At 40.0% G+C, this 16,124-nt stretch overlaps 1 protein-coding gene across 2 annotated transcripts in view; it reads right to left on the bottom strand.

The window, feature by feature from the left end:
* rad51ap1 (RAD51 associated protein 1) overlaps window positions 1–16,124 on the bottom strand; it is a 60,662-nt gene that overhangs the window by 32,637 nt on the left and 11,901 nt on the right. For both annotated transcript variants that reach the window (XM_072562533.1, XM_072562534.1), the window contains exon 5: window positions 13,805–13,975. In XM_072562533.1, the coding sequence (XP_072418634.1) occupies window positions 13,805–13,975 (171 nt within the window). The remainder of the gene's footprint in view (window positions 1–13,804; window positions 13,976–16,124) is intronic.

The following is a 16,124-nucleotide window of genomic DNA, read 5'->3' as shown; positions in this document are numbered from 1 at the left end:
TTGAGAGTTATAAGGTAGCCCGGAAGGACCTGAAGAGAGAGCTAAGAGCAGCAAGGAGGGGACATGAAAGGTCCTTAGTTAGTAGGATTAGGGAAAACCCTAAGGCTTTCTATAGATATGTTAGGAATAAAAGAATGACTAGGGTAGGAATAGGTCCAATCAAGGATAGTAATGGGAAGTTGCGTGTGGAGGCCGAAGAGATTGGGGAGGCACTGAATGAATACTTTTCATCAGTATTCACTCAGGAACAGGACATTGTTGTCGATATGAATACTGAGGCACGAATAAGTAGAATGGATGGCTTTGAGATATGTAGAGAAGAGGTGTTGGAAATTCTGGCAAGGGTGAAAATAGATAAGTCCCCTGGGCCTGATGGCATTTATCCTAGGATTCTCTGGGAAGCAAGGGAGGAGATTGCAGAGCCATTGGCCTTGATTTTTGTGTCCTCTTTGTCTACAGGAGTAGTGCCGGAGGACTGGAGGCTAGCAAACGTGGTTCCCTTGTTCAAGAAGGGGAATAGGGATAATCCTAGTAACTATAGGCCAGTGAGTCTCACTTCTGTTGTGGGCAAAGTCTTAGAGAGAATTGTAAGGGATAGGATTTATGCACATCTGGATAAGAATAATGTGATCAAGGATAGTCAGCATGGTTTTGTGAAGGGCAGGTCGTGCCTCACAAACCTTATTGAATTCTTTGAGAAGGTGACTAAGGAGGTAGATGAGGGGAAAGCGGTAGATGTGGTATATATGGATTTTAGTAAGGCGTTTGATAAGGTCCCCCATGGTAGGCTACTGCAGAAAATACAGAGATATGGCATTGAGGGTGAGTTGGAGGTTTGGATTAGGAATTGGCTGGCTGGAAGAAGACAGAGGGTAGTAGTTGATGGCAAAGGTTCATCTTGGAGTGCCGTCACTAGCGGTGTTCCGCAAGGATCTGTTTTGGGACCATTGCTGTTTGTCATTTTTATAAATGACCTGGAGGAAGGGTTAGAAGGTTGGGTGAGCAAGTTTGCGGATGATACGAAAGTCGGAGGAGTTGTAGACAGTGAGGAAGGATGTGGCAGGTTACAGCGGGATATAGAGAAGCTGCAGAGCTGGGCAGAAAGGTGGCAAATGGAGTTCAATGTAGCTAAGTGTGAGGTGATTCACTTTGGTAAGAGTAACAAAAAGATGGGGTACTGGGCTAATGGTCGGATACTTGATAGTGTGGAAGAGCAGAGGGATCTTGGTGTCTATGTACACAGATCTCTGAAAGTTGCCACCCAGGTAAATAGTGCAGTGAAGAAGGCATATGGCGTATTGGCTTTTATTGGTAGAGGAATTGAGTTCCGGAGTCCTGAGGTCATGCTGCAGTTGTATAAGACTCTGGTGCGGCCGCATCTGGAATATTGTGTGCAGTTTTGGTCGCCATACTATAGGAAGGATGTGGAGGCACTGGAACGGGTGCAGAGGAAGTTTACCAGGATGTTGCCTGGTATGGTAGGAAGATCCTATGAGGAAAGGCTGAGGCACTTGGGGTTGTTTTCATTGGAGAAAAGAAGGTTTAGGGGTGACTTGATAGAGGTGTACAAGATGATTAGGGGGTTAGATAGGGTTGACAGTGAGAACCTTTTTCCACGTATGGAGTCAGCTATTACAAGGGGGCATAGCTTTAAATTAAGGGGGGGTAGATATAGGACTGATGTTAGGGGTAGGTTCTTCACTCAGCGAGTCGTAAGTTCATGGAATGCCCTGCCAGTAGCAGTGGTGGACTCTCCCTCTTTATGGGTATTTAAGCGGGCATTGGATAGGTATATGGAGGATAGTGGGTTAGTGTAGGTTAGGTGGGCTTTGATCGGCGCAACATCGAGGGCCGAAGGGCCTGTACTGCGCTGTATTCTTCTATGTTCTATGTTCTATGTTCTAAACTAATTTCCAGAGATCCAAACACAAATGCATATTATAACATTAACTATTTTTCAACTGCTATGTGGTTTGATGAATGTATAGAGGCAAGAAATTAATATTGAATCAGACTTTTAAGTAACATACTGGTCAACTGCTAAAATATTGTAATTACTAGAATATTCACAAAAGGTTGGCTGTAGCTTTGACTGACACTAATAAAATATTTGAGTCAACTGGCTGAGTTCATGGCAAGGTTCAATTCCAACAACACTTCAATGACCTTCCTCTCACTCTGTGTAAACACCTAGTACGTGCTGACACACATGCTCAGAATTGATTGTATCTTTACTTAAACTTATGCTTAATGCTTTTCCAAGATGTTAGATAGTAATTATCATTAAAAATAAGCAAGATTTAACAAATTAAGTCAACTTTACCAAATAAGTCATGACATACAATTAAGATTTGAACTGGATAGGGTCAAAAACTATTTACTTTTCTCATCCCAAAACAATGTGCAATGCAATCATCCTTAGAATGAAAACTATTAACATATTTAGAAACTAACTTTCACACTAAATTAATTCTGATGCTATACAGGGATCAAATACATGTAATGTGAACAGATTTATGATATTAGGTCAACAGCAAAAATCTGACCCAATATCTTTTTTTAATAAGTTATATTATGGCAACTAGTTCCTGATTAGAAGTCATGAATTAAAACAACATAGGTATAATTTTAGCTATAATTGTCAGAGATACCACTGTTAAATGGCAGGAAATGCATTTAAATAGCTAATTTTGCCTACAACATTTAAATTCCTTGAATTTCTCAGCCTCTGTAGTGCTGTTAAATATTAAAAAAAAACAATTAATATTCTCTGTACTCAGGAAGTGATGTAAAGTTATTAGCCAGAAGTAAATCAATTATGCAGGTTGTTCTGCTATAACGTACATTTCGTTAAGGCAAATTCACTGTAAAACGATTGATGAATTGAGGACACTTTCTAAAATGCGACTGTTTAAAGTGCATATTGGTTGCATTGCCAACACTTTAAGCGTTGTTTCTAAAGCGCGATTTTTCTATAATGCAGGGTTGCACAAGAACACAACCATTGTGTTATACAAGAACTACCTGTACTTCAATTATTCAAGAAGAAATTTATCAGCTTTAACAAAACCGCTATGTAGTACCTTCTACGAGTCAGTTAGCTGCACAGCTGGTTTGCAATGAAGAGTGACACCAACAATGCGAGTTCAATTCCTGCACCGGCTGAGGTTACCTTCTCAAATTGTCCATCACCTGAGGCGTGGTGACCTTCAGGTTAAACTCACCACCAATTGTCTTTCTCTCTCTAAATAAGAGAACAGTTCTGTGGTCCTCTGGGACTAAACAACTTTACTTTTACTTCTGAGTCCCAAGTCTCAACAGACAGCACATTATCCTAAAGTTTCGATAGTTCACTTGAGTTCTTTCTTCAGAAAAGTTGTTGATAAACAGGGGTATGGGGAAACACATTTTAATTAAGGAATAATTGCTGAAGTTATGCAATGTGGTCAGAAATATTTTCATGAAGTTGGAATGTATGAATTATAAATAATTCATTCCATTTAATGATTTCATATCTAGGAATTTAGTTTGAAAGAAAAAAAAACTTTTGAGAGACCCAGAGCACTCTTGAAATGGCTACAGAGGTCACCTGTCCAACAAATGAGGCCAAGTTCTAAAAATCTCTGAAGTGGAATAACAGGAGACACTCTAGGCAGTTCCCCTGCAAACGTTCTTACTTGCCACTGTTTCAAATTTCTTTAAAAAAAACCTAACAGCAATATGCAACATCTCATCTGCAGAAGCTGCCCGAGATCAAATAAAATATATAAAAGGGTACAGAAAATTTCCCTATCTGTTTCAATGGCATCATGATAACTTAGACGGAACCTCACATACATAACCCCCATTGTGTGCCACAAAACAGCAATACATGACAGAAACATCTGTTTTTGCAAAGGGGAATCATGTTCAACTAATTCATTGGAGATCTTCGCTACAAAGAGACCTTGGAGTGCAGGTTCATAGCTCCGTGAAAGTGGAGTCGCAGGTAGATAAGATAATGAAGAATGCGTTTGGTATGCTTTCCTTTACTGGTCAGAGTATTGAGTTCAGGAGTTAGGAGGTCATGTTGCGGCTGTAAAGGACATTGGTTAGGCCACAGTTGGAATATTGTGTGCAATTCTGGTCTCCTTCCTATTGGAAAGATGTTGTGAAACCTGAAAGGGTTTAGAAAAGATTTACAAGGATGCTGCCAGGGTTGGAGGATTTGAGCTATAGGGAGAGGCTGAACAGGCTGGGGCTGTTTTTCCTGGAGTGTCAGAGGCTGAGGGGTGACCTTATAGAGGTTTATAAAACCATAAGGGGCATGGATAGGATAAAGAGACAAAGTCTCTTCCCTGGGTTGGGGGAGTCCAGAACTAGAGTGCATAGGTTTAGGGTGAGAGGGGAAAAATATAAGAGAGACCCAAGGGGCAACTGTTTCATGTAGAGAGTGGTGTGTATGTGGAATGAGCTGCCAGAGGAAGTGGTGGAGGCTAGTACGATTGCAACATTTAAAAGGCAACTGGATGGCTATATGAACAGGGAGGGTTTGGAGGGATGTGGGCCGAGTGCTAGCAGGTGGGACCAGATTGGGTTGAGATATCTGATCTGCATGGACGAGTCTGACTGAAGGGTCTGTTTCCGTGCTGTACAGCTCTATGAGTCTACCTGGAAATACAGCATAATGTAGGCCAAAGTAAAATTCCATTTCAGCAGGAAGTATGAAAAAGGAGGAAATTAACAAAATGGTGAGAGATTGCAGAGGGATCTGAGTGTCCTAGTGCACAAATCACAAAAGGTTAGTGTGCAGACATGGCAATTAATTAGAAAAACTAATAAAATGTTATCATTTATTGCTAGGGTAATTGAACTCAATAGTAAGGAGCATTTGCTTCAGTTATAGAAGGCACTTGTGAAATCATATCTGAAGTACTGTGTACTATTTTGGTTATCTTATTAATGTGAATATGTTGGAAGCAGTTCAGTGAAGTATACCAGACTAACATCTGGAACGGGAATGTCAACTTGAGGAAACGTTGCACAAACGATTCAAGTAACCATTGGACAAAAAAAAATTTGCAATTTTGAAGTAGGGGCACCAGACATGAAATGTTAACTCTGCTTCCACTCCACAAATGCTGCCTGACCTGCTGAGTTTTTCGAGCAATTTCTGATTTTGTTTCTGAGTATCCATTCAGTTTTGTCTTTGGAAGAGTAAGCAGCAACTTAACTGAAACAAACAAGATCCTGAGGGGTCTTGACAGGCAGATGTAGAGAGGATATTTCCTCTTAGTGGAGAATCAAGAATAAGATCCTTGTTTAAAAACGAGGAGTTGCCCAGTTAAAACAGAGATGAGGCAAAATACATATTAATGTGTGAGTATGCGCGTAAGACTGTGTGTGCTGCAGGATTCAAGATAAGTTACACCTTCTTAATAAGTTTTATATGTTATCTGAGTGTGTCTTACAATAAAACTCAAAGATCTTTCTGGCTCATTTCTTTATATAAGTTACACGTATAGTAGTCAGGTACAAATGGAATTGAAAGAGTAAATCTTTAAAAAGAAACTCATATACTATTACAGCCGACTTTGGGGATGGAAAATAGAAATATATTTGGCTCTCTGTACTTGTTTGTTACAATATGCCTCGTCTCTTTCCTGTAATTGTTAGATTAAACTCTATTAAAAGTTTAAGAGTATGGCCTATCACTCCCTCCTGGTCTTTTTGTCTGCATTGCCCTGTTCAGAACAGCATGAACTATCCACTCTCTTAAAAATAGAATTTTCATCCCGTAATCTGTAGGATTGCATACATCACTTTAAATAAGAATTACTAGAGATAAAGTTTAGACATAAAATTCCACAGTATTTCTATCACAAAACATACATTTAGGACAGAATTTTTCCCTCCCTGGTGTGGCCTGAGTAATAGTGAGAAAGGTGGGAAATACAACTAGAATTGCAAAATCAAGTTCTCAACGTCAAGAAACGTTTTTCCAATTGTCCCCTCAAAGCATAAATCTCGAGATTTTATAACCTTCTTTCTCATTATTTACAGCTCATTAAAACCCCACTCAAAATATTTATATGCCACTTCTAAATTTCCTCTTTCATCAATAAACTATGATGTGGAGATGCTGGTGTTGGACTGGGGTGAACAAAGTCAGAAATCACGCAACATCAGTTTATAGTCCAACAGGTTTATTTAAAATCCCAAGTTTTTGAAGCATTGCTCCTTCATCAGGTGAAGTGATGAAAGAACAGCACTCTGAAAGCTTGTGATTTTGAATCAACAAACTAGGTGGCGCACATTCCCTAAGTATAAATCAGGGTGGTTTGCTGATGACTGCAGCTTGTTCTGCCCATCATGCTCCATGACCACCATTTTCCTCAATCCTTGTCCACAAAGGGTCAGCAGCAGCAAACTGATATATCACTATGCTCCTGATTTTGGACCAGCTTAGACATCATTTTAGCCATTCAACACTTAGGAGCTCAGGAACACCCATGGCTTTGCATAATTCTGCCACATCGCTCTGCATTTAGAGACACATACGTATTTCATGCATTTTACAGGAACTTGGGAGGTCATTCAGCCCCTTGAGCCATTCAATGAGATCATGCCTGATCTGCAGCTGAACTCCATAAACCTGATTTTGGTCTATATCCCTTAATACCTTTGCATAACAAAAACTTACCTATCTCAAATTTAAAGCTAACAAGTGATCTAGCATTCACTGCTGATTGAGGAAGAGAGTTCCAAACTTCTATTACCCTTTGTGTGTAGAAGTGTTTCCTAACATCTCTCTTAAATGGTATGGTCCTAATTCTTACACTATACCCCCAGTTCTAGAATTCCCAGCAGTGGAAATGGTTTATCTTTATCCACCCTATCTTTTCTATTAATATCTTTAAGACTTTTATCAAATCAACCCCATACCTTCTAAATGCAAAAGAAAATATTCCTAATTTGTATAATTCCACCTCATAACCTAATCCGTGAAGTTTAGGAATCAGTCTTGTAAACTTTTTATGCACTCCCTCCAAGGCCACCTTCACAGGGTGCATCTTATGGCTCTTGGCTTGCAGGCAATTTGTCACAGTGGGGAGCACTGAACACTCAAACCATCAAGTAGATAGAGGGTGGATGCGTCACTGTGTAGCACCATGTTATGTCAATGTTAGATCAGCAGCATGCACCAGCAATTTACACAGCAAATGCAGTCCATGTGCTTCAAGTAAATGGCCATATGCAAAAGTCAAAAAAATGGAGCAGTTGGGCGAAGAGGGACTACAATCTGTAGCAGCAGCCCCTGACTTTCAGTTAAGAAGTTCATCTAATTTCAGTCCTGGGGTTGGCCAGACAGGCACATGCTCCTAACACGGTCCAGGGACGTGTCCTTGCAGTCTGGAAGTTGGGACACAATCAACCCTGTAGGTCAAGTGCAAGCACTCCAGGAATTACAGTTAGATTAATCAGTGAGTGGTCATGCATGAGCAGGAGTGGTTGTGATGCGGTCACAGCAAGTCACTAAGAAGCGCAGAGGGCAGGCGATTAGTACTTTGGGAAGATGAGTTAACAAGAGCCACTTAGTGGCCAGGATGCATGCAATATTGGAAGTCATAATCCATGAGCCTTGCTGAAATGCATGGCCAGTGGCAGAGTTAGAGTGAGTGTTGACATGATATGTATGAGGTAGCCACACTATTGCAGAGTACAGAAAATCACAAACATTCTTCCTGTACTGCTTGGCAGCCACTACTTGGCACACAGCACTGTGTTGGGCTGCAATTTGTGTCCAGGCCTGCTGGGTCTAGTGGTATGGAAAAATGACAGTCCCCATTTCCATCCACTGGTACTTCCAGGTCCCTGTCTGAAGACTGGGGAGTGAGTTTGCTTTCTTCTGAGCCATGCGTTGAATGTTGGGGATTGAACACCACTGTGTTAGGGCAGTTTATAGCTTGCAGCGTCTCAAGTGATGTACAGCTAGGCTTTAAATATGTTGCCAAAGGCATGGAAGCCAGAAGATCCTCGCGGTGGGAAGGACTCCCACCTTTTCAGCTGTGTGATTGGCTCAGAAAGGCAGCAAAGAACCCAGCTGCAAAATAATGAAGTGAAGAGTGAATGATTGTGTGAGCAAAGTCACTCTGAGCCATGGTGTGAGCAAAGTCACTCTGAGCCATGATGTGAGCAAAGCCACTCTGAGCCATGGTGTGAGCAAAGCCACTCTGAAACTGGGACTGGAGACAGAATTGGGGGTGAGTAAAATGTGAAGATCTCAGAGACTGAGGTCAGGGTGCCACTCCTACATGATTTGGCCATCTGTTGCCTCTCTCCAAAGCTGCACAGAAGAAGAGTGGGGAACGTCTTTCATTCTGCTCGCTAAGTATTTAAAAAATTGGCATCATTAAAAAGCTGATTACAAACAGCTTTAGCTCTAAGCACTGGATTTCCAGCCAAGAACACATTTCTTTACATATCAGCTACCCACCAAAATCAGAGACTGGGAAGGCTTTGACCAGTTAAAATGAAGAATTCAAGTCATGGTCATTGAAGAATTGTTATTTGAAGCACTTCTGTCACAGAGTGCTCTCAGTGCTGATGACAATTGCCATTTCACATTTCTAGCACTCCTTCCTTTAAGCTGTGATCTCCTCCTGCTAATTTTCATCATGCTGTTGGAGCAGTTGACACTAGCAGACCCTATATTGAGGGTCATGGGTAGAAATCACAGGACCACCAAGTCCAATAACTCCAGCAACATCAATACCAATCACTACCTCCTTAACTAAAACCCTTCACAAAGCAGAGGAAATAGCCATTGACATTCAGCTGGAAAAAGTCAAGAACCTCAATACATGGTGCAGAGCTAGAAGATCAATTCTCCAAACATGTATGAGCATCAATAGTTTAGACTTTCATGGTAAACCGCAATTGTTATCTGGTGTCTCCTGGAACAACACCTTTGTCAGATTGGAATCTCCTCCAACTGGATGTTATGAAATATGAAAAAGAGCCTCAAATCCCAGTACACGGTGCTGCAAATAAAAGTCAAACCTCAGCTCAAATACGTAGGAGTTAAATTCAAACAATAGCTCAGCATGAGGGATTCAACATCATTTGACTGCTACCATGGGATAATGGTGCAGGTAAAATTTCATTACCTGCCATACCTGATGAAATCATGAGATTGATTACCTAATACAACAGTGTAGGAACCTGTCCATTGTTACTATGAAGAGTTCCCATTGAAGAGATAAATGGATCATTCAAACATTTGCCTATTTTGGGGCTAGAGTGCCATTGCTTTTCCAAACAGCAGGAGATATATTTAGAACCACTGTGAACTGATCTTTTTTCTGGATTGTTAACTTGCATGGAAGAAATCTACATTTTTTAACTGATTTTACCTGGCTTAACTGGTTGTGAAATATACAAAAGGAGGATGGAATCTTGCAAGATAGTGATAGTGTTCTTACTTTGGGAGCAGAGGTCCATGTTCAAATCCCACCTGCTACAGAGGTGAACAGGTTGATTAAATATACCTACACTAAGAAGGATTAGCTCCCAGACATCCTAACCAATAGGAAAATGATGCTTCTGTTATATGTTTGATATCAATCACGATAAAAAGGAGAGAAATTGAAGCAGTTTTACTAAAGACAGAGGAAGAGTCAGGTTTGGTCAATCTGATTTTGGCATATAATCAACGCCAAACGGATCAGCAATGTTGAAGATTGTCAGGGTTTCAGTTAAATTACAATGATCCTAGATGGAAGGAGCATCAGGAATGAAATTCAGCTGTTTTCTCCATGTTTGAACAAAGTCTGTAGTGAGGTCAGGAGCTGAGTGGCCCTGGCAGAACTCAAAATGGACTTCACTGAGCAGGTTGCTGCTTGATAGTGTTGTTGATGACACCTTCCACCACTTTACGGATGATCAAGAGTAGACTAAAGGGTGATAACTGACTGGGTTCAATTTGTCCTACGATGTGCGTACAGGACATACCTGCGCAATTTACCACATGGTTGGGTAGATGCTAGTGTTGGAGCTATACTGGAACATCTTGGCGAGGGGCACAGCAAGATCCAGAAAACTAGTCTTCAGTATTACTTCCACAATGCTGTCAGGGTACAGAGTGTTTGCAGTGTCCACTGCTTCTTTGTTATCATCTATAGTGAATGGAATTGGCCGAAGAGTGGCATCTGTAATGCTGGGCACCTCTGAAGGGCACCTCGAGATGGATCACCCATTCAACACTTCTGGCTGAAGGTTGTAGATAAAGCCTCAGTCTTAGTTTTAGCACTGATGTGTTGTGATCCCCCATTATTGAAGTGTGGATATTTATGGAGTCTCTTCCTTAGTTATTATTAATTAATTGTTTAAATTCACCACCATTCATGACTGGATTAGATAGGACTGCAGAGTTTAGACCTGTTGGCTGTGGGATTGCTTAGTTTTATCACTTGTTGCAAATGCTGTTTGACACACATGTAGCCATGTTGTGTAGTTGACCAGGTTGACACCTCATTTCTGGTTATGACTGGTGTTGCTCCTACCATGCTCTCCAGCATTTCTCATTGAACCAAAATTGATCCCCTGGCTTGAATGTAATGGCAGAGTGAGGCTATGAGGGCCAGGAGGTTGCAGATAGTGTTAGAATATGATTCTGCTGCTGCTGAGGGTCATGGTGCCTTATGGATGCCCTGTCTTGAGTTGCTAGCTTTGTCCAAAGTTTATCCCAATTAGCATGGTATTAGTCTGTGACAATGCTGCTACTTTAACAAGGTTATGCTGTCCTTGGCTTTTGTTTTCAGAGAAGTCATAAGTAACACAAACTCTGAAAAGTCTGGGGTTGAAGGTTTTAGGGCCAGTTTGATTATAGCTAACAGATACTGCCTCAGGAAAAAGGCTTTTAAGTTTAAAAAAAATCACTTGCACGATGAAAGAGGCCTGGCCAATTCTCCCAGCTCAGCTTTTCTCTGGTTTGGTTTGGTTAGCAAGCAGTAGAGTTTCGAAGCTGCTAGAATCAAAGATGCAGATCCAGGCTGGTACTCTCTCTGTGACTTCTCCCATGTAAGAGTCTGTGTTTGATTTTACCTTTTGTGTCAAGGGGCGTTTATAGGGATTGTTGCAAATATTGGAACAGCATCAGTAAGTTGGGATGGTCTGTTGGGTTTTTGGATAGATTAAGTTACTCGGTATTCTGATCTCTTCTGTTTTCATCGAATGTGTTTCATTTTGTAATCTTGTAAATAAATTGTTTTGTTTAAAACCAAGTGATTTGACCAGCTGCATCACTCCTGGAATATCCATGTTACACCTGCTTAAAACAACTAGGTTTTGAGGGGGTCTGACGTGATCCATAAAAAGTGTCACACAACACAATGTAAGGCATTTCCAATGTTATGAGGGTGGTGATCATGCTTATCAATAATGTCATGAAAAGATGCATCGTTATCCCAATTTTGGTACTAGCTCTTAGATATTAGTTAGTAGGATTTTGCAGGGTCAACAGGGTTGTGTTTGCCTTAGTTAATGCCAGTTGTTCCTTCTGGTTTCATTTCTTTTTGAGACTTTCTAATGGTTGAAACAACTGAGTGGCTACCAGGCCATTTCAGAAAGCATTTATCAGTCAGGAGTCCATTGATACGGGTCTGGAGCCACCTGTAGGCCTGATCAGTCAAGGATGGCAGATTTTTTTTCCTTGAAGGACATTAGTGAATCATTGCTCCTATTCTGTTGCTAAGTCCTCAATAGGACCCAATAATTGATTTCCTACTTACTTTCAACACCCACCCCTCCACCTCATCATGCTTCTTTTGTATTTTAAATGTTTCTTGATTACACACTGTGTCAATACCCATTTGAGACGAAGCATCTCATATTCTCATAACTGTCTGTATGAAACAAATATTCTTCGCATAATAATCTCAAAACTATGCTCTCTTGTTACTGATGCAACTAATGGAAACAATCCTTCACTATTTATCCTCTCCAATTTATAGTTTTCAAATTAACATTGCATTCCTCTGAACTTTCCTTGTTCCAATGAAAAAGTTTTTTTTTAATCCTTTTATCAAAACTAGACTATCAATTCACAGGTAATGCTTCTGTGATCTTTGCTGCATTTCTTCACCATTCTGATATCCATTTTTTAATATGATTCCCAAAACAGCCTTAGTTAATGTAATCAGTTCAAAATACACATTAAAGTTCACTTTCATCGCACTCTCATGTTCGTAAATCTAAATATTTGCACCAGAGAACTTCTGAGTCCTCCACTCAACGAAAAGCTACCATTTATGAACTCTTTCCATTATTGTTAATTTCTCTGAAATTTAACAGATCAGGTTTCTCTACCCAGAGATGCAACTACAACCTACTGGCCTAATCTACCAGCCTGCTCGTGCCATTCTAAATTCTTCCGCACAGGCGAACAATGTCCCTGATTTTCTATCACCAGCAAAATTAGAGATCTTCTCTTTTGTGCCTCAGCCCAAATAATTTATGAGGATGTACAATGAAGAAAATGTACTTTCATTGTTTCCAGAAATTTGCTAGAACTGAAATCCCATGGTACAATTTCTGCTGCCAAGTATTGAAGAATACTTGTTCCCCTTAAGTCAACATGTATGTTAGGTCCAGCAAGTCCAGTTTTGTTAGGTCCAGCAAGTCCAGTTTTGTTAGGTCCAGCAAGTCCAGTTTTGTTTGATCTCATAAACATGGATGCAGTTATTGAGTCAGCAATACATACAGCATGGAAACAGACCCTTCAGTCAAATATATCTTTGTATTTAGGCGAAAGTGAGTAAAGCAGATGCTGGAGATTAGAGTCAAGAGTGTGATGGCGGAAAAGCACAGCAGGTCAGGCAGCATCCGAGAAGCAGGAAAATCGACGTTTCGGACCAAAGCCCTTCAGCAGGAAATGATGCTCCTCAGATGCTGCCTGACCTGCTGTGCTTTTCCAGCACCACACTCTTGACCGCCATGCATTTGCCAGTATAGTGAATCAGCTAATTCTGCATTACTTAATCCAAATAAAAAGTAGATGAAAAGTAGAATCTGTTTAAATCTTGGACTGAATAGTCTAAAATTTATTTTGGAGATAACTAAATATTAATTGGATTACAATATGGTTCAAGTTAAATGTAACTGCTTAGAATTGAGTAACGTCGGTTGTACTTTAGGAGAAATGTTGTTGTCTTAGGACTCAAATAACACAGCTTTACTTAGAGAGCTTATGTCTGTGATGAGTTACATTCCACAACTAGTTCACAATAATATAAGCTGCAAATGATCCTCTGGAAGGGATAGACTTTTTGAGCAAGTCACCTTGTCTCATCTTGTACTTTGAAATGTACTTAACCATTAATATGCTTATCCCACATCTAAAATAAATAGTTTACTTGGAATTGGATTTGGAAAACTACCAAGAACAAAAGTCACCATTAAATGCATAGTATGCATCTCATATTGTGCACTAATAATGTATCCCTTTCGCAAAGTGAATTCTATTAACTTTTTCATATATGTCAAGATAAAACTGGTGAACTTTATATTTTCTTCATATTAATTACAAATTTCAAAATGTATTCTTTATTCAATTAATGTGTAAACATTGTACTCCAAGCCTATGATGCATGAAACTCAATATTCAATTAAATATGAGTAAAGCACAAAATTACTTTTGTTACAAAGCATTACTACAAATGCACTGAAAGAGTAAATAGTTGTACATTAGCAGTTGTTCTGCATTAAATAATAGCATTCACTTATCCAAGCTGTAATGATTTTGCCATTTTTGTCAATTACTCACCCGCTATGTAGTCCAGTTCACCTGCAGAATCCTCTTCACCTTCACCATCACCATCACCATCGCTACCTCTATCATCAAGTAGAATTTGCTTTGGTTGTGATGCAGCTCCTGTTGCTGCTCGCTTTGGTCTAGATCGAACTGAGGAACCTTCATTTTCAGCAGTAATCTTATCTAAGGGTATAGAAAACATCGATCTATGGACCTCTACAGTTATTGTTCTGAATAGCATAAAGAAAATATAGGATTAGTAACCCAGAATTTATTGTACATTAACACTGCATTTTCTCTCTGCCAAATTCCTGCACTTCAAATGTCACAATCATATTTTTAACAAAGTAAACTGCAGCAGTCACCAGCAGAACATGACAGCTACTGAGTCACACAAAGAAAATAACAAAGCTACAATAACACAGTTCCTTAGTCAATCATATTTTAAAAAAATGAACAATTTGTGATTCTGCCTGAGAGCCCAACCAGGAATCCCTTTTAGAGATTTTTAAGATTCTGCTATTTGCTTCAACAAAGAAATTTGTCAATTACAATTAGAAAAAAAGCAGAAAGTCATTTTAAGAAAAAGAATTTGTAAGAAATGTCATAGAGAAAAACTTCAACGATAAAGAAGTGAAAAGAAGATAACATCCATGTAGGATGGCTTGAAAATTGGAAAAACTCTAGTGCCAAATAAACAAAATTACAGGATGCCAAATAAACAGAATCGCAGGGAAAGATATAGAAAGACTACTATGCATCAAGGGTCTGCCTTCATACAGCACACATAATTGATAATTTTCTTCTGCTTGTTTCATGTAATAGGAGCACAGATTGAGCCAAGGACCTTTTTTCGCTGGAGTGTAGGAGGTTGAGAGGTGCCCTAATAGTGGTTTCTAAAATCTTGAGGGGTATAGATAAGGTGAATGGCAGGCACCTTTTCCTAGGGTGGGTGATTTCTCAAGACTAGGAGGCATATTTTTAAGATGAGAGGAAAAAGACAATGGGGCAATTTCTTTTGTTCTTGTGTGAAATGAATTTCCAGAGGAAGTGGGGGATATGGATATTGTTACAATGTTTAAAAGACATTTAGATAAGTACATAAAAAGAAATGTTTGGAGGGATATGAGCCATAAGCAGGCAAGTGAGATTAGTTTGGGATTCTGGTTGGCATAGACAGGTTGACCGAAGGGTCTGTTTCTGTGCTGTATGATTCTATGACTCTTATAACAGTGTGCTTCAAAGTATAACTTGAGAATTTGTTGAAATTTCAGCACGGAAAGGGAAGAAGACATGGCTTTTGATGCCTTTTATGAATTTTTAATAGCTGGTAATTGTTCAAAGATGTTAAATAGGAGAACAGGAAGATCATTGGTTGGTGCATTTTGAGATTTATGAGAAAGCAAGGACCACAGATGCTGGAGATCAGAGTCGAAAAGTGTGGTGCTGGAAAAGCACAGCCTATCAAGCAGCATTCGATGAGCAGGAGAGTCGTCATTTCGGTCATAATCCCTTCATCAGGAAGGGCTTAAATCCTTTAGTAGAGTTATAATTTTAAACCTAACATCTCATTACTTAAATAAATCAAAATAAAGGTGACAAGGCAAGTCATATATTACAGCTACTTGATTGAGTAGCTAGGACACTAGTATGCTCCATAGGAACTACATTTACAGCAAGTCAAGCTACTTCAACCTCAGGATGATGAGGGAAAGTCGGAGCTTCGGACATAGCTTATAACAGGGAGGGGACAAGATCCCTGCAAACTTTGCTCTCATAGGTACAACACCCCTTAGGCTAGTTACTTCTGATTTTACTCATGATTAGTGACAGGAGTTTGGGACTGCGAGGAAGGGTGACATGTGTGGACGTAGCAATGAAGTAGCCTCAGCTCTTGCAAATATGTATAGGATCAGCACTCTTGCAGCTTGAATGAAGAAAAGCAGTGACTGCAGAAAGGATGAGCAAATGGGCTGCAGCATCATGGTGTAAGAAGTCATTCAAACGGTGGGAGTAAAAGAAGCTTAAATATAATTGGGACAGTAAAGTTACAGAGATAGGACCTGTTTTCTGCAAACGACAGCATGGGTCCCAAAGACTGCATCTCATCAGGGCTGGAGAGGAATTTGAGGTGGGAGGGCAAGGATTCGTTTTTTTAAGAGATTTGATTAGAGATTTCCAGTGTGGAAACAGGCCTTTCAGCCCAACAAGTCCACACTGACCCTCCAAAGAGAAACCCACCCAGTCCCATTTCCCTCTGGCTAATGCACCTAACACTATGGGCAATTTAGCATGGCCAATTCACCTGACCAGCACATCTTTGGACTTTGGG

The sequence above is a fragment of the Chiloscyllium punctatum genome, chromosome 44, assembly GCF_047496795.1.
Source record: "Chiloscyllium punctatum isolate Juve2018m chromosome 44, sChiPun1.3, whole genome shotgun sequence".
NCBI classification, from domain to species: Eukaryota; Metazoa; Chordata; class Chondrichthyes; order Orectolobiformes; family Hemiscylliidae; genus Chiloscyllium; species Chiloscyllium punctatum.
This window is presented reverse-complemented; position numbering and strand designations above follow the sequence as displayed.